This window comes from Solea solea, chromosome 13 (genome assembly GCF_958295425.1).
Source record: "Solea solea chromosome 13, fSolSol10.1, whole genome shotgun sequence".
Taxonomy (NCBI): Eukaryota; Metazoa; Chordata; class Actinopteri; order Pleuronectiformes; family Soleidae; genus Solea; species Solea solea.
The window spans coordinates 22357607-22376972 of record NC_081146.1 but is presented as its reverse complement, the minus strand read 5'-3'; the positions used below and the strand labels follow the sequence as shown (position 1 = coordinate 22376972).

General features: G+C 41.6%; 1 protein-coding gene across 1 annotated transcript in view; it reads left to right on the top strand.

The window, feature by feature from the left end:
- tgfbr2b (transforming growth factor beta receptor 2b) overlaps window positions 1-19340 on the top strand; it is a 30543-nt gene extending 11203 nt beyond the window's left edge. The window contains exons 4-10 of the mRNA XM_058648437.1: window positions 7206-7504; window positions 7601-7849; window positions 8569-8682; window positions 8820-8957; window positions 9558-9699; window positions 15528-15655; window positions 18212-19340. Coding sequence (XP_058504420.1) covers window positions 7206-7504; window positions 7601-7849; window positions 8569-8682; window positions 8820-8957; window positions 9558-9699; window positions 15528-15655; window positions 18212-18472 — 1331 coding nt within the window. The 3' untranslated portion in view covers window positions 18473-19340. The remainder of the gene's footprint in view (window positions 1-7205; window positions 7505-7600; window positions 7850-8568; window positions 8683-8819; window positions 8958-9557; window positions 9700-15527; window positions 15656-18211) is intronic.
- Window positions 19341-19366: the final 26 nt, after the last annotated feature.

The following is a 19366-nucleotide window of genomic DNA, read 5'->3' as shown; positions in this document are numbered from 1 at the left end:
CGAGGGCCTGGCTCTCAGTCTCTGTTCTAGTTCATCTCAAAAGTGTTGGGTGTGTTGGAGTTGAGGTTAAGGCTCTGTGTGGGACACTCAACTTCTTCCTCACCATGCTTTTATGGACCTTGATTTGTGCACTGGGGCACGGTCACGCTGGAACAGAAAAGGGCTCTTCCCTAAATCGCTCACACACTCCCCAACTCTCCAAAATCTCTTGATAAGTCGAAGCATTAAGATTTTTCCTTTACTGGAACTAATGGTTCTGAGGGAAAACCCAGAAAAACAACACCGCATAGCTGACGTCACATTATCCCGTCATGCAGTAATCAAAAAGGAGGCGATTTTGGCAGGAAGTCGCGCTGTTCAAATCTATAGACGAACATATACCAGGCACCTTATATATCAGTCGAAATGTCAGTGTTCCTTCGTCAGTTGTTTTCATGAAAAAGTGGTGATTGTGGACAGTTGTTGTGTCCTGGGAAACCAAGAAGCAGAGAGAGAACATTTTACCGCATGACTCAGTCTGACGCTGGCATAAAACATTCTCGACGCGAGCATAGAAGACAAAGTGATGGGAATCTACAGACGATGGTTTCCACTTGTGTAGCGATCACTTGATATCAGATGCAGAAGCCAATACTCAATAACTTGAATATCATGTTTATTGTGCCGCCCCTTTTTTTAGGCTGCTGCACTGCAGTCTGACATTTTTAATTTTATTTCTTTTATTGCAGTTTCACAGATCTTCTTGAGTAAAACATCAAAGCCTACCTGAAGACTCTGCGATCTGCCAAGTTAGGAGTCAGCCACATTCTTGCAAGGGTAGAATAATTATGTTATAAGAATAAGAGGCAGTGCAAAACATGCAATGAACATGGACATTTATAATTTATCATCATTAGAATATTTATAATAGACTTAAGTGTGGAGCAAAAAAATAATGAAATGTTTATTATTTTATGACATTTTAGAGGAAGCAGAGCTTTCCTTGCTGTCTGCCCGACATTTATCTGCTCTGTGTACCTGATAAAGTGCTTTGTTGCTATACTGTACGTAGAATGACTGAAATGCATCATCACAACAGGAAGTGGAAACTTGGGGTTTGCATCACACTTAGGGGAATCCTCAAGGTGGTCGCTCGCTCAGCTGCTTCTCTGCTGTGTTTGGCTGCAGCACCTCGCCGTGCTGGGGAGTGTGTGTGCGCGTGTGTGTGAGTGTGTGTGTGTGTGTGTGTGTGTGTGTGTGTGTGAGTGTGTGTGTGTGTGTGTGTGTGTAAGCTAGCCGCACTGCAGAGCTCAGACATATGGTTTCCTGTCTGTGTTTAACTTAAGTCAGAAACATCTCCAGCACATGGTGAACAGGCCCCGAACACGCAGCACATGCACCACTATAGTGCATAACGCTGAACTAAGTCCTTTCACTTCCTGTTATATAGCATTATTAAGTCAGGTTTGATTCCTTCTCTTTCTGCCCCACTCACTGTTTTATTGACTCTCTAATCTAAACTGCTAATAATCTTGGAGGGTGAATGGAGGCTGCCCTGGTTCTGACCAAAAGTCACTGAATCAGTAGCAAATTGACTTTTTTTTTTTATGAAGAAATCAAAATTCAAGAAATCTTCAAGTCAGAGAGACATTCGGATGAATGAGAATCTACACAGACATCCTGATGCTGAGGGCTTACAGTTCACTGGGCAAACAATCCAGTAATGTAAGATACCGTCAAAGTTGCTGCTGTTGCTCCACATAATCTGTCATCCTGACCCTCAATATTCTGATCCGTGCAGCAGAAAGTCGTCGTTTGTTTCGTTGAATCCCTGCCAGAACTCAATCCCTCTGTAGATGATTCAACAATAACTTGTTGCTGCTGTTTATCTGAGTCACTTTGTATTCCCTTCATTTCAGATGAGTGTTTAGCCTCTTTCTGCTTGTTATTGTCTCCAACTTTTATATTTAGAGAAGAATTAGTATTAGTTAATTTTGCACAAACACCATTTATATTGTGTTTGACAGCTGCATTTAGCCCATCTTTTTTTACACACCAGTAATGTGTGTTCACCACAAACCGGGCGCAGGAGCAGTGGGCAGCACTTATCTGTGCCCTGGGATGTAATGCCTTGCTCAGGGGTACCTCAGACCTTGACCTGTCCCGGGATTGGGAGCCTGATTCCTTTAATTAGTGGAAATTAAAAAATGAGTGGGATCATTTTTTAACTATATTCTCAAATCTAAATGCATTGTGCCTTCTGTCCATACTCTACTGTCATTTAGTTTGTACTTTTACCCGAATTTGTGCACATTTTATGAAAACTTACTGATATAGATGAAATTGATCCACTAATGCTACAAAAGTTATCAAAACATGTTTCTTATAATACATTTTTGAAGCGAAAAACTGGAATCTCAAAAAAAATGCTGGCACTTCAAAAATAAATGACTATGATACGATAATGGAAATTCACCCAAGTCAATTTATTGTGACTGCTTTGTATTCCAAGATGTAATAATATGAGCTCTCCTGACTATTCTGGCTATGTTACTGCCATTTGTGTTCCATCTAATATTATATTGAGGAGGTAAATCAAGAGATATCGCTGCATGTTTGACGGGTTAATCACAACTTACTTGTGTTATATCATGAATCTTAAGTGAAAGGCTGGGACGAGAACAATAAATCTATTGGGAAACCGTGACAAAGTTAGTGACTACCTGCTTGGTGACCACATGTTGCTGCGTTTCCACCGCAGCGACTTTCACCCGTGCCTGTGTCACGGCAGATGTTCCTGCTTAACGTCGTGTAAGGATGATTTGCAGCAGATTGACTCGACTCCTCCGACAGTGTCATCGAAACATGTGTTCTTGGAGCTTGTCGACAGGTTTCAGTGAGAAAGGGAGGCACTGATAGTAAATACTGTCTTGTTGTAGTAACATGCGTTTTTGGGTAAGTGCCATACAGTGGTGCTTGGAGACGCGCCGCGTAAATAATAATCAAAACCACAGCAAGACAACTGCGTCCCTGTGATGAATCCAAATTATTTCTGCACTTCGTCTCGCTTCATGGGACGCGATGAAGAAAATGTCCCTCATAATGGGACGAAAGAGGCATAAAAATACAAAGAAGGGGGAAATTAATTAGAATGACTTTATGACGCGGTGTGCAAAGAGGAAGAGGATGTGATGATGGATGTGGCAGTAAAGGGAAAAAATGGCTCTGTGAATCTTCCAGGATCTGTTTTTTATGGTTATATTTTACAGTTCCTCCTTAACTGTGGAATCTTGGCTTGGCATGAGTGAGTATATCAGTCACTTGGTAACACAGCAGACTGTTTTATAGACAGATGACTCAAGCAGGACCCGTTTAAGATGCAGGGGGGAGAAAATGGAGGGAAAAGAAGAAGGGCAGTGGAAGATAAAAAAAAACAAGAAGTGGACTGAGACTGTGAGGGAGAACAATGGAGAGATGTGAGCCACTTTCATGTGGTTGTACAGTCATGTTACCATAACAAGCACCTATAGTTAATATTAGTGGACGCACACTCACCGTAATACGAGAGGCGTCTGGAAAAAGGCAGGTTATTTATACATTTAGGAGGATTAATCTGCTATTGTGTAAATGTTTTGAAGTTCATACGTCGCGTCGCTGTGTGGATGAATCTACGGCTTGTTTACGTTGTCGGTGGTCGATTGTTTGTGTCAACACTTTGGTTGAGGGATGGTTTCTCCAGGTTAACATAGGCTTGCTTGCTGTCCCGTGCTTCCATAAAATCAAAACCAAGGTAACTTGAGATATTGTTATTGTTTTCCTTTTTCGACACCAGTTTGAATGGAAACCAGAAAAAAAAAAAAAAATAGGTAAAATTCCTAATTTCGACTTTTTTATCTCATAAGTATGACGTTTTATCTCAGAATTTTGACTCTTTATACCTTGACTCTTTGTCTTTAGTACTTTTAAGTTTCTCAGATGTGATATTTTGTTGTACAGATGCTGACAACAGCAGGACATGATCAGGTATAGCCGCTAACTGACCTGATGAGACTTGTTAACACAGTAATGGTCACAGAAGTTCAGAGGTCACAGAGGTGTTGGTCATAAATAGCTTAATGAATTTAAAGTTGGACCAAAAAAGGTTTTGGATCCAGGTTGGGAACCCACGACATAGACCCTGATTGATCAAATCTGATATCAGTATCCGTCCTGAGTGATCTGATCACATGTGGACGGTGTCCTGCGTCTCCTGTGACGACTCATGTCCAGATCTCACTTCCCCAGTGCTGTGTAATACAAAGATGTTGTTAAACAGTCTGACTGTGCACATGTGTCGGTGTCTGGACTATCCACTTCTAATCAGATTACTCAGGTTTTCTTAAGTGTATCTTGTACTGTTGTCTAGTCAGTGATGACTTTGCTACGTGCAGACGACAACAGTGCGCAGCCTGCGATATGCTATTTTATTTATTTATTCACTCTTTTATTTGTCAGGTACAATTAAAAAAAACTGTATAACATATCACAGTAGTATGAAACAGATGTCTTGCATAGAGAGGATTTCTTAGCCAAGGCTCATTTGCGATCCCTTGTAGTCCCTGGCTTAAGCAAAATAAAGGTGTTTTGAATAAAATAGAAAATACAGTACATTCGTTTCAAATGGTCAGCTCACCGTGAAGCTCTGCAAGAAGCCTCATAACAGCCATGATCATTTGAATCAGGTGTGTTGGAGCAGGGCAGTGGTCTCCCAGGACCGAGGATTGAGAAACTCTGCCTTTTACAGCTGGAAACGGCTCATTTTCTCACACCAAAGTCAGCATTTGTAGCATGTGAGGACACAATAGCTGCCTCATTTGATGAGTTGCAGCACTTGGGTAAATCCAAACCAAGGATTCCAAACACAGAATGTACAAAATAGAACATTTGGACTGATGGAAGCAGTGATGGATCAACAACTCCCGTGTGCTGTGGTGTAAAAAGAAGTGGGGCAGTTCCCAAAACGTTTCAGTTTCCACCACGCGACATCCACATCTTACCCCCATTATGAATATTGAGGAGGCAGAAGGACACAAAGTTCCAGCGTGAGTGATGAAGCTTCGCAGACATGTGGCTCACATGTATCCACCCACCACCTGTTTCAAACATGAACTCATGTCTGGCTCTGTCGTTTTCTGAGGATACTGCAGTTGCTTCAATTTCCAAATCACAACGTTTGGTGTTTAATTAATTAGCAGCTGGTTAAAGTATTAAGGATGTGAGTCAGAGATGGCACCATTTATGTCATTAAACACACACACACACACATACATATACGCTGATGACGTGAGTAAATGATCTCCCCCTTTTATGTACAAATGATGTGTCAAATCTCATTGAACACAGCATGAAAACACTCTGGCATCCTGATGGGAAAAGGCAACACGAGTCTCATTACCAGTTTGTCTTGGCACCGTCTGTCTCAGCTCAACGACACCGTCCAATCATAGCAGAAAAACAGCGAGGAAACAAACCTTAAAACCCCCCAAAAAAACCTCCAAGCAATTTAAAAATGCTCAAAGCATACACACACACACACATGTACAGACGCATGGAATGTGAGAGGTAGTCTCTGACTGTCTGGAAGTCTTAGGTCTTAACCCACTTTACTACCAGACCTTTGAAATCAGTGTGTTTTTGTGATTCACTGCGTCTGCAGCTCTGCCCAGAGCTATTCCTCAAAGATTTACTTATTGATAATCACAAAATTACAACCACGAAACGATCATATTCTTCACCTCGGCGTGTGAGTGCACCTTTGACTCGCATGATCACACGGCACACTTGAGTTTAAAGCGTATAAATCAGACATACTTTGCTGTTAATGAGGTTGTATAATTATACGACAGCAGCGCAGACACAGGCTGGAACAAGTCACGGCAAAAGTGATGTATTCAATCACAGCTTCGACTCTTCTGACAACCTTGTATTCGCCTGAGCTCCCATTCTGAGACGTGTGTCTTGTGAGTGGAAAGTTTTAACGCATAATAGATGCAGGGTCGAGTTTCTTTGGTGGTCCGTTCTTGGTGTGAAGGACTCCGGCCCACCAAAGGAGCAGCTTCACCAGGTCCAGGGCACACAGGCTCTCCACTGTTCCTCGCTGCAGTCGACACACTGAGGGTTGGCCACTGTTGTGTCCAGCTGGTAGTCATAGCCAAGGAAGGCAGTTACCGCCATGGCACAGTGATTCTCCAACACGGAGCCACTCTACTGTCTCTGTGTTTCTTAGATTTATTTTAAGAACAGCATTTACAGCGCAGGGAGGAACACGTTGCTGCTTCTGCAGTCCCTTTACTCAGTCCACAGCTTCTTTAAACGTCAGGGGTTTGAAGGAGCTTTACATTAACATTTACATTAGCAAGAATGAAGGACAGCATCATAACATGGGGCCTAGTGGGAGGATATCTTTCCCTAGCTCTGTATTTGTATTGGAAAAACATAGACATAGTCTTTCAGTTTCCTCCTGAAGCCAATCAGGAAATACCATTACACTGAATATCCATTAGAGAGAGACTCAGTTTGAATGGACGTCTATTGGAAAATGATGAGTTAATGTCTCAATCACAAGTTTAGGGTCTTCAAAATAGCATGGTGTAGATTTTGTGAATGATGTTCCTGTTTAGAGGAAAATAGATGATAAAACATCTTCTCATACAAGCGCACACTAGTGTCACTGACGGTTGGTATTGTCCAGTAAGCACCTGGTTGCAGAACCTCAACATCTTTGGGGTGACGTCACAACTGGTTGCCATTTGATTAGAACCCAGTAACATGTGATTGTGTGTGATAGTGTTTTGGTCTCTGAGTGCTTTCTCTAGTTCTCTATATAAATGGTAGCTGTTTCTTCTGATGCTCACATCGTATGGATGCAATATTACACAGTTCCACAGTATCCCAGCTGTTTTATGACGCCATGGTACCGTGAAAGGACTTTACATGAAATCACCCACTTGAAACGTTGCCCCAGTTTTTACTACACATTCTTCAACACTGTTGTCCCCATGTTTGCATTTATAAAAAATCAGCTTCGAAAAGGTCACAGGAGCAAATAATTATGATTCTTATCAACTTTCTCCACAATCAGCATATGCTACATTATGACTGTTGTGTGTTTTTATATCAAATGCTGTTTAAATACCAACAAGAATTCATAATCTTCATACTTTTAATCCTAACTTTACATTTTCCAGTTGTGGATCCGGCACAGGATGACACATTACTATCTGTGATCCTGGTGAGTCTGCTGCCCCTGCTGGTGATGGTCATCATTGTTGCGGGAATGTTCTACTGGTACCGAAAGTACCGGCAGCGTATGCTCAGCCAAGAGTGGGAGAGCAACGGGAAGAAACGCAAGCCCAGAGCCGGTGGGCTGGACTGTAGCGACGCCTGTGCCATAATGATGGACGACGACAGGTCAGACAGCAGTTCAACTCACGCCAACAACCTGAACCACAACACTGAGCCACTGCCCATAGACCTGGACCTGCTGGTACATGGATCCATTATTTAAAGCCTGTTTAGTGGATCTATTCACTGCACTTTGTCATTTTAACTAACATGACTGAAACTGTCCATCCCGTCTTAGGTGGGCAAAGGTCGCTTTGCTCAGGTGTACAAGGGGAAGCTGAAGCAGACAACCTCAGATCAGTTTGAAACTGTGGCGGTGAAGATTTTCCCCTATGAGGAGTACGCTTCCTGGAAGAACGAGAAGGACGTCTTCTCGAACACTGACCTCCGACACGAGAACATCCTGCACTTCCTGACAGCAGAGGAGAGGAAGGTGGAGAAGCAGTACTGGCTCATCACTGCGTTCCATCCCAGAGGAAACCTACAGGTGAGACTGTGACTCATGTCGTCATCACAGTAACCACAGTAGATACACAGGGTCAGGAAGAACGTGTGGTAATGTTGTTGAATATTGTGAAAATGATATCTTCTTCTTCTTTTGGCTTCTCCCCAATAAAAATAAACATATATTTAAGTACATGATATTGATGTCCTTCTGCTTTACATTTGCTGCTGTACATCGACCCAAACAAAGAGTTTGTAGAGCATATACAACATCCTAATGCCACCTTTAAAATGTTTTCCTCAACTTTACTAAATTGATTGTTGAAATGAATAAACAAAAAAAATTTCTCTGATAAACAAATACAATTGGTATCCAGTTATTACATTTCATTTGAGATAACACCAGGCTTTTTGATGTTAGATGAAGGATATTTATGTACATGTGTGTTGGAAAAACTGAGTTTTTTTAAATATCATTTTGTGGATTCCATGTATTGTATCAGTGTATATATATAATATTTAATATTAAGTGTATTTCACTAGTTTATTCAGTGTAATAAATATGATGATCATCAATGCATCAGCCTTGAAAACCAGGAAAAATCATCATCACAGATACTTTATCACGATAAAGTAGATATAATATCAATATGCTGATATGGTGCAGCTATAATAGTTGGTGCAGTCGCTGTATAAATCAGCTGTTTTATTCTCCGGTCAGTTTCCTCTTTTTATACTAACTGCATCGTCCCTGCTGCTCAGGAATACCTCACCCATCATGTGATCAGCTGGGAGGAGCTGCAGGTCCTGGGCAGCTCTTTGGCTCGGGGCGTAGCCCACCTCCACAGTGACCGCCTGCTGTGTGGACGCCCTAAGGTACGAATATGTGTGTGTGTGTGTGTGTGTGGTTTCTCTGTGTATTCATAAGTCACCATGTCGAACAAGAAATCTCAGAGGTGTCCAAAACAGAAAGTTAATGTGCTATAATGAGATTGTGAACTTTGTTCCTGAAGGTGCCCATCGTCCACCGTGACCTGAAGAGCTCCAACATCCTGGTGAAGAATGACCTGACGTGCTGTTTGTGTGACTTTGGTCTGGCTCTCTGTCTGGACAGCAGTCTGTCTGTGGACGACCTCGCCAACAGTGGACAGGTCAGATTTTCTGCTGACGACAACAATAACAACAACAACAACCATAAGAAGCCTTATACATTTATATCAGGAGCCAGGTCAGCTCTACAGAGGCCGCCATTTTGGACCGCCATGTTTTTACAGTAGCCCACAATGGACAAATGAAAGTTATTTTGAGTTCTGATGCTAACTCAAAGCTACGTAGGTTCTTCAACACTGAGGTGAGGGACATTCAGCTGCAACTTCACCAGTAAATGTTTATTTAAAACATGATAACTGTAATAATATATATAATAATAATAACAGAGGTTTAGATGTTGTATTACAAAGTAAGCTTGGTGCTGAGTGTAGTAGCAGCTGAATTACAGTCATCAGGCAGTTGACTAAACAAAAAAGAAACCATGCCACCAGTTTGTATTTTATATATAATATTATATAATATTATATTGATGATTGATATAAAGGATTTAAAGCCATTGGATTTTTATAAACAATTCCATTAAACACAGGATAGACAGTGGGGAAAACAAAATAAACCTGCACACTCCTCGTGCACACTAATAAAAACGGTTTATTGCAGTGATGGTAATATATGTGTTGACTGTAGTATTTGTAATGCAGGTGGGGACAGCTCGTTACATGGCTCCAGAGGTTCTGGAAGCCCGACTGGACCTGGAGAACACGGAGTCCTTCAAACAGACTGACATTTACTCCATGGCCCTGGTTCTGTGGGAGATAACTTCGAGGTGTGAAGCTATTGGAGGTCAGTGCGTCCACAGAAACCACACACACACACACACACACACACACACGCAGGAACTGATGAGTAACTTGAAGTGTCAATCAGTAGGATGCAGTGGTTTCCTGTCAGGGCTTCAAGCTACAACACAAACATCAAACATCCAAAGATACAGAAGTGGAGGCGACGTCTCTGCTTTCATCTGCTCACAAAACGGCATTCTTTCCCTTTTGACTGGAGTTTGCTCTCAAGAACTCACTCATTTCAGAGAAACGTTTGTTTGCATTTAGGAAACGTTACGTAGTTTAATGCAAAACAGGGGCAGAGACACAAGTGTTGCTTGTATGAGTATCATTGTAAGGACTTGGTTTTCAGGTTTTGAATTGGGTTAGGCATTTAGTTGTGATGGTCAAGGTTCGGAGCACTCTTGCCTTTGCAACAGAAAGACCCGGGTTCATGACTCCATCAGAACCTTTCTGCATGGAGTTTGCATGATCTCTCCACATGTGAGTTGGGTTTTCTCTGGATTCTGACAAACTGAAGTGACATTTTCACCATTTTGGTCGCAGTTTAATAACATACGGTCAACAAACACAGAGCTGGTTTTGCCATATTCAAAACCTCTATCTGTATGAGTGGTACTGCAGCCCCACACACAGCAGGTGTTTGCTCCTCCTCTATACTTCATTTCCTAATCTTTAGGTATTTTACATAAAGTGCTAGAGCTTTTCATCTTTACAGTAAGAAGACCCGGGTAGGTGTGAGTGTGAAAGTGAATGGTTGTTGTGGTCCTGTGATGGACCCATATTTCACCCTATGTTAGCTGGGATTGACACGAGCGACCCTCGTGTGGAGGATAAAGCAGTAGAAGATGGATGGATGGTTAAGATTAGGGTAAGGAACGAGGGAATGCATTATGTATATGAGTGTCCTCACTTCTGAGGAACTGAAAAAAAAAGTTTAGGACTAAGATTTGAATTGTGGTTAGTTAAGGGTTAGTTAAGGGTTAGTGTTACAGGTAAGGTTAGGGATAATAACGCTTTGTTTCGACTCTCCAAAGGAATGGATATCAATGCAGAGTCCTAAAGAGAATAGCTGTGCAAATCTCTGTGTGGGTGTGATTCAGGATGCTGGTTTTTTTACTGTGAGTGAAGGTTTGTGGGTCAGCAGCAGTGAAGCTGGTGGTCTAGTCTGTCACACTTCAGCTCGACCTCAGCTCCAGTGGAATCTAAGGAATGAGGGATACGTGAAGGAGTTGATCTGAACTGCTGCTGCTATTTTTTTGAATAGAACACAAAACACACAAAGAAAGAATTTGTCTTCAGTCACAGATCCAAATCATTATGTGGCAACACTCCAAAGTGAATCACAACAACGATAAGTGTCATAACTATTATAAAATTATATGACCAGTAATATTAAATGGATAGATATGATCACAGCGATGTGAATTCACGCCTAAACAGAAGATCAGAAATGACATCACAGGCATCTCAAATATCAACATATCTGCTCTGTAAATCCTGTGGGTTTTAAATATGTTGGTTAAAATCTAATTTTGCATCAGGTTGAATTGTTGTGAAACTTGTTGGAATATAATTTAAATAGATGGAGACCATATGTTTGAAACAGTCAAATCAAAATCAAGTACAGTTATATGATATTTTTCTACTCAAAGACCTGGTCTCGAGTCCCACCGACCACGTGGATCGGACAGGTGAATGTCTTCACCTTGAAAAATGTCTCCACTCTTTTAAAACAACACTCTCAGATACACAACTGTGCCGTGAGGATCAATCGTCCTCCTCTTGTGAGCTTTTCCAGACAGTCTGGGACATTCAGAACTGGACAGTCACATTCCAGTAAATATGTGTGTGTGTGAATTACCAAAGGGTCGATTTACATAATCATGTACAGTCCTGTATTTATACGTCTTAATCTGGGCCTGTGTGTGTGTGCGTGGGTTTCCCCTGTCTCCCTCCAACAACAGAGGACAGAATGGAGGATAGAATTACAGGCCGCTGCCGGTCTTGTTGTTGTTGTGGTCAGTTATAGTTTCATGTACATATCCTGAATTAGCCTGCAGGGTGTGTCAGGGAGGGTTTGGGCAGAGTAATGGAGCGAAGAGAAGGCGTCACACTGAGCCAAGAAACCCTGTGGCTGACGAGGGAGGCAGACCAGCAGCTGGCCCTGCATGTGTGCGAGTGTGTGTGTGTGTGTATTTGTATTTGTGACCTGGTCAGGACCCCAGTAGTCCGCATGGGGATTTAAACCTGGTCCCAATGAGTCGGAACCTCATTTCTGAGGAACGGGTTAGGTTTAGGGCTAAGATTTGAATAGCTGTTAGGTGTTCACTGGTTATGGTTAACCATTTAGGAAGTGAGGCTAAAAGTAGCTTTCTGTGGACAATAAATAATTATTATGATTTCAAAAATGTAGATGATATGGAGATGCACAGCCTGTGCTTCATCCTATTTATTGCCTGCGATTGTATACGGAGATACTACTCAGGTGTGGGCTGCAACAATCGTTCAATTAACTAAATAAATCTCATCAACTATTTTAGTAATAGATTTTTCAATAATTAAAACAAGCATTCTAATATTTCAACTTTTGAAATATAAATATTCCTTGTTTCTTTGCTCCATATAACAAAGAAATCATTTGAGAAAATCATATTTTCCAGTTTTGGTAAAAATATTTCAACACTATCTGACATTACCGACCAAACAAGTACTCCATTAATCGAGTAAATAGTATTAAGTCGCAGCCCTGTGCACAATCTATTTACTTTTTCTTCTTTGCTTCACTTTATTTGAAGACTTTAACAACTTCCCTTGCTTTTTTAATGTATAACAAATACAGAAGTACACGGGTTAGCATCTATAAATAACATACTTAATGACATGCATGTCATTTTTGTCAATCATAAACGTGTGGATCAGTAAGAAAAGAAAAAGTCATCCACTAATGAGAAGGATGGGTGGTTTGACTGCATTTAACCAGAGAAAACATCTGCCAAGACCACTCAGTTTCTGAATCACCACCAAAATCTAATCATTTCTTCCTCAGGCCAGAAGAAATGATTCCTTCCTTTCTACATCCATAGAAAATGTCATCAAAATCAGTTGTTGTGTAATAAAACCCTGATCACAGAAAACTGCTCGCGCTCAGTGTCATGTTATACGTCTGTTGTGAGGATAAAAGCTGTATTTCTCTAAAGATAGAAGATCCCAGACAGCGCAGTCAGCCACAGAGGTTTCTGGTGACCTCCAGGCCACAAAGGTTTCAGACAGATAATCTGAAAAGGAAAATGTCGTAAACCACTTTCCGCCCCTTGGACTGGATAAACCAGGGTTTTAACTGAAGGCCCCAGACGGCGAGGGAAAATTGAGACTGGGATTCTGGTTGCAGGCTCCTGTGAAATCTGTTTTCAAACCAAACCATGGATGGAATTCTTCTCATAGCATTCAAATGTCAAGTGAAGAAAAGCAGGCTGCACATTTCTTACAGACTGTACTGATAGTATTTGTCTGCCCACTTTTCTTTCATGTCCAAGATAGAATTCCTAGGAAAAGACTATAGCTGCCAAGTTCTTAACACAGAATGAAAGAGATCTTTTTCACCCAATCATGTCTTGATATGTTGAGGGGGAAAAAAAACACCTTTTTTTGATTCCTGTTTTCAGCTTTGCTATTATCGGTCAGTGTGCTCTCTGCTGGCCTGTGTTTCCACAATCGCAATCCAGTCCAGGAAAATGTGTGGTATTTATACCAGTTCTGCTGCAGGAGACGCAGCACAGAGCTGAGGACAATACCAGCCCTGACATAAATGAGCTCCAGGGGAATGGGACGTCCCCGGCTGGGTCCAAGCTGTTTTAAAACTCTTAAAAAGAAAGGGAAGTTCCACATGTCAAAAACAGGAAGTGTTGGCCTGTAGGAGTCAGATTCACTACACACGGTCTCAATCCAAGTCCTCCAGCTTCCTGTCTGGTGGTTCCAGTCCAACCTTCCCACTTCCTGTGGATGAGGGCACAGTAGCGGATGCTGCATTGGCCTGATTTATATGATGATGGTGCAGCTTTTTCATAGATTCCTTCATGCATTTATAATAAATGAATGAATGATGGAAACCTGTACATGGCTCCCAATGCCTGATAAGAGAGTCTCGCCACTCAGGCAGCCATTTTGTTGATGTCTCAGGCAGTTTTTCAGGGATAGTAATTATAGAATGTGTATAAAATATGAACATAGTGGCCTCCTTTACACCTGGCATTAAAATGCGTCTTCTGTGATCAGATTGCAATCGGACAACACCAGATCACTAAATACACCTGAGACGCATTGAGGACGGATTGTTATCCAATCTGCCAAACCTCTTCTGAAGGTGGTCAGAGATGCATTGTGACCACATTGAACAGAAGTGTAAATACATGTCTCCGCTCCACCCACAACAACCACATGAGTGGAATTATGCTAATGAGAAGCTGACGTCACAAACACCAGACGCTGATGAATCTGGTCTGTGATTGGACGGTTGCTCTGCGGGAATTTGTGAGGTTCTACCGCACTGACAAGTATATGGGCGCAAAGCTCTATTTCTCTGCTTTCTGGCATCCATCCATTCGTCTTCTACTGCTTTATTCTCCACATGAGGATCGCGCGAGGTGCCAATCTCAGCCGACATAGGGTGAAAAGTGGGTTCACATCCTTTTTTATTTTCTATATAACAAAAAACGGTTTAGGAGTTACGGTAATGAGAAGTACGCAGGCCAAATCCTGTCAGCGACGACAGGATTGGTAACAGAAAGGTTAATACCAAGCACTATCCAAACTGCACCATAGTTCCCTGAAGGTTTCCATAGTTCCCTGAAGTTCCCTGCACTTGGTGAAAGGGAGGGTTGAGCAGAGTTAATCTTTAGTTTGTCACAATCTGCAGCGTCACCAGTAGATGTCAATAACTCTCACACACGGTACCTATGACGCTTGACAAGCTGTAATAAACAGCGTTTAAAAACAGAGCGTGCTACGGGAAGAACGTGATGCAACCAGTGTTTGGTAAATGGAAAGACGACTGTCCGTTAGTCAACTAATGTCTCATTTTCCAGTCAGTGTGAGATCCTGAAGGCCTCGTCTTTGAGGCTGGAGACCGGCTGCAGCTGTTGTGAGTTCAGTTTCATGATGTCTGGACTCAGGCCCGGAACGTTGTTTCCCATTTTTTTATGGTTTTGACATTATTCCTCTCTTTTTTTCTCTCTGCTAGTTTTTCAACACACACACACACACAAACACAAAGCCAGATTGTGAATTTAGTGTTCTGAACAGTTGGCTTGTGAGTGATTGCTTTTTAGCTGAATGTGATTTTTGAAATGCAAACACAAGAGAGCACATTTTTATTCCCCTCTGTCATGTGCCAGTTCACTAAGATGGCAGCTTGGTAGAAAACCAGCTCAGTGCTTTAAGGTTAAATTACCTCATACACTAAGTACAAACCACATGAACTCCACCTGTTTCACTCCAAAGACTTATTTCAGTTAGTTTTTTCCTTTAAAAATGGCTCCGTTATAAACCCTGCTATTAACTGTGTACTTCTGTTTTCACGTTGGCATCACAGAAGTGGAACGTTTTATTGCATCCATCTGTGTCAGCTGATACTGCCGACTTGAGACGGCGTTTGTTACTGCCATAGGTTGAGGCTGAGTGGAAGCAACATTTGCCTCTTCCACATATTGTTCCCACATTCACGCCTGGAAGGGAAACGCGAGGTTCTCCGACAAAATGACAGAGAAAATGAAAAGATGCTGTTGTTCTGTGATGATGATGATTTGCATGTGGCTGTGTTTGTGTTTGCAGAGGTGAAGGACTACGAGCCCGCGTACGGATCTAAAGTGCGAGAGCACCCCTGTGTGGAGAGCATGAAAGACAACGTGCTGAGAGACAGAGGAAGGCCTGAGATCCCCGACACCTGGCTCAAACATCAGGTCACTCACTCACACACACACTTGTTTTTATACCTTAGTGAAGACACATCATTGACATAGTGCATTCCCTTACCGTAACCTTAACCATCACAACCCCGTTTACACTGCAGCCCAAATCCAGATTGTATCTCGTCTGATATTTTGTCAGTCTGAACAGCTAATTTCATTTTTTCCAAAGCTGATTCAAACCACATACGGAGGTGGTTATGAATCAGATTCTGATCGGATTCTTACAGATCCACTTCAATCTAAATGTCTTGGTCACTCAGACTTGAACGACAATGACGTAGATCTGGAGAGACGGAAGTTAATTGGAGGCGTGTTAAACGATCAACACAGTGGAAGACACTAGTTAAAAAATCAGAAGAAAGGTTGTGCTGCGGCTTCACATAACCATCTGAAACAGAAACATGCACAGATTTCTGTTTTGTTTATTTTGTTTAGACTACTTCCTGTAACTGTAGAAATCCATGTGGAAGACGTGACTAGACCTTGTCAATATGGACACTCACAGATCAGATGTGATCACTCACAATATATAATGTGAACAGTTGGTCAGGAAGATCAGATTCCGAATGGATTGGTTTACAAATCCGATTGGGGCTGCAGTCTAAACAAGAATAGAATACATAATGCATTCCCTCAACCCATAACCCTCAAAAAGCCCCTTTAAGGGGTGACAGAAAATGAGGACCAGCCAAAATGTCCTTATTTTCCTAAAATCCTTTTTGTTTTCCTTGGTTTTTGGTCCTCACAAAGACATCCATACAAGAACACACACCTGTTACCATTCACAGTTACAAAGGTTCTGTGATAAAAGATTTACACAGAAAATGTCCCCACATGGTCGAGCTCTGCTACTTTACATGCCGGTGTTTCCCTGTGCAATTTACTCCACATATTGGATATTTAGTTGATCAAGAACTTCATCCTGAGGTGACACAGATCTGATCTGAAAATCAGAATTAAGGAATGGATAATTGGATATTATGGATCACTTCAGCCTGGTAATCTGTAGCATGGCTTGTTGTCATAGTGTGTTCCCACAGACCCACACACACACACGCTCAGATAGGATCATTCACAGCTAAATGGCTTTAATTTCACTGCTGCACAAACAAACATGTGGTGTGTTTGTCCTGACTGCTCGACAGACATCAGCCATCTGAGCTCCAGCCTGAAACTGTGTTTAAACAGAGAGAGTAACGAGCAGCAGCTGTGTCAATCAGCTCACCTGAAGCTGCTTTCATTGACCGTCTCATTCTCATCCTGCAGCTGACTGACAACCACACCCAACTCCACAGTGTAGCATAGAAAAAAAAGCTGCACTTACTGTCGACATGCTGTGTGAATGGATGAATGATAGAGAAACTGCAGGCTCAGCACTTAGTCCATATGATGAGAACATGTCGTTCAGGTGTGGATCTTCCTCAACTGATTTTACAGATATGTCAGGAACCACCCTTATATAAGCACAGTGGACACCTATAGGCTGGCCACCAGGTGTGATTAATCACCCCCTTACTGATTTTTTTTTTTTTTTTTATTAAAAGAACAATAATTAAGTACTAAAACTATGCATGAAAATATAAAAGTTTAGAAAATAATTTGAACAAACAAAGATGTCATTCACTTTGTGCTGGAGATAAAGGTTAAAAGGGAACTCCAGAAAACATGTTCATGCACAAAAAAACAACGTGGTTTTATTATAAATAAAAATGGTTTAACACGTCCTCATGATGGGAAGCAACGTTGTCTCCCATTACACAATTCCCTAGTGGGACACACAACAAACACACAGACATATCATTAAATAAATGAATCTGCCTCACATCTATGGGCTCAGCTGATCAGACACAGGTGGATTTAATGGACCTGATTGCTCTAGAGCAGGAGATCAGCTAAAATGCCACAGACTGTTGCCAGTGACTTTCAATTCAATGAATCAAGAATGAATTTTATTTATCACGGACAATGCAGTGAGACAGAGTGGACATATGTCTGTGGCTGGGCTTTTCACAACACACACACACACTTAAATCACCAACTTGTTAAAAAAGACTCTTTTAAGAGACAAAGTGTGTGACACATGGAGAATAAAATGTCATAAAAAATGCTCTTAACAAACTATATTTTGCCTTTTTGAACTGTTACTAATGAATGAGAATCATTTCAGTTTTGAGAATGACTGCTGCTTCTTCTTCTTTGAGTCTAACACATGCTGATGGTTATTTACTCTCTGAGCAGTGTTTTATTTTTTATTTTTCTAACGGAACATAAGTAATTTAATTGTCAATTCTAGCAACAGATTTATTTCTTTTTTTGCAGAATAAACGCTCTGAAGTTGTTTTAAAAAAAAAATCTGATTTTTTAAATCATCTGCCGGGCCAAATACCGTTGCTGGCCTCTGCTTTAGAAAGTATGGGCTGGGGAAAAGGTTTTCATTCTCTGGAGACACATCGTGGTCATTTTTTGTGTTTGTTGCACATATCAGCTTTAAATCAAACTGTGCATATGCTGCACTGTCTCATATCGTCGTCCTCTTCTCATTCACAGGGTGTGGCCGTGATCTGTGCCACCATAAAGGAATGCTGGGACCACGACCCCGAGGCCCGACTCACGGCGCACTGCGTCGCCGAGCGCATCTCCGACATGGAGGACGAGCTGGACAAACTGTCCTGCCGCAGCTCCTCAGAGGAGAAGATTCCCGAGGAGCTGAAGATCCCGATAGAGGTGGAGATCCCCGAGAAGGAGGTGAAAATCACAGAAATCCAGGACGTCATAGCTGTGGACTGCTCGGTGAGCGACGAGAAGTGAGGCGTGGACACCTCGTCTCCTCCGGTGGGACGTCTCTATAGTGATATTCAGGAGCTGAGCTCCTGCAGGACGAGTTTCAGTGTCATATCTCAATGTAACCCAGCTCAGATAAACTCTGGGGTTTGTTTGTTTGTATGTTTGTTGTTTTTTAACTTCGTCCACTTCTGTAACAACTCACCATCATCAGCTGTGAAAGCTGAAGAGCCAAAGAAACGGATAAACTGGAAGTTTCCAAAGATGTGCTGAGCACGGAGACAGTATTTTTTCACATGGGTGTCTCTCCCTCTCCCTCTCTCTCTCTCTCAGTCTCTCTCAGAAGTGAAAGTCCTCTTTTTTTAAGTGAACAAAGCAAAAAAAAAAATGTTTAATGTGCAATTTACGATATGATACTTACGCAATAAAAGACGTGTTTTGATATATTCATGTATTCTATGTTGGAGTTTACTTTTTGCCTACAAGTGCCTGGACACTGGATGTTTGCTTCTAAAGAGCAAGAAACAACAACAAAGCCTGAAAGAAGTGAGGCTTAAAGACTTAAAGAAGAGAAGGAGGGGAATGAGAGAGTGTGCATGTGTGTGTGTGTGTGTGTGTGTGTGCGCGTGTGTTTTACCCAGCTTTACTTAAAAACTTGTTTGCCAGATAAACAAGCACAATGTACATAGTGACAATAACTGTACATAAGAGACAAATCAGCCAAATAAGATTAGAGTAATCCCACTACTTATATTTGAATGCAGAGGGTTAAGTGTATTTTCTAATTACAAAACATCATGTACAGTATGTTTTCACTCCCTTACCTACACCTGTATGTTACGTGTAAAATATTGTACATCATTAAAGAATTAAAGCTATTTCTGTAAAACTGAAAAAAAAAAAAAACTGCTGTGTGTTTCA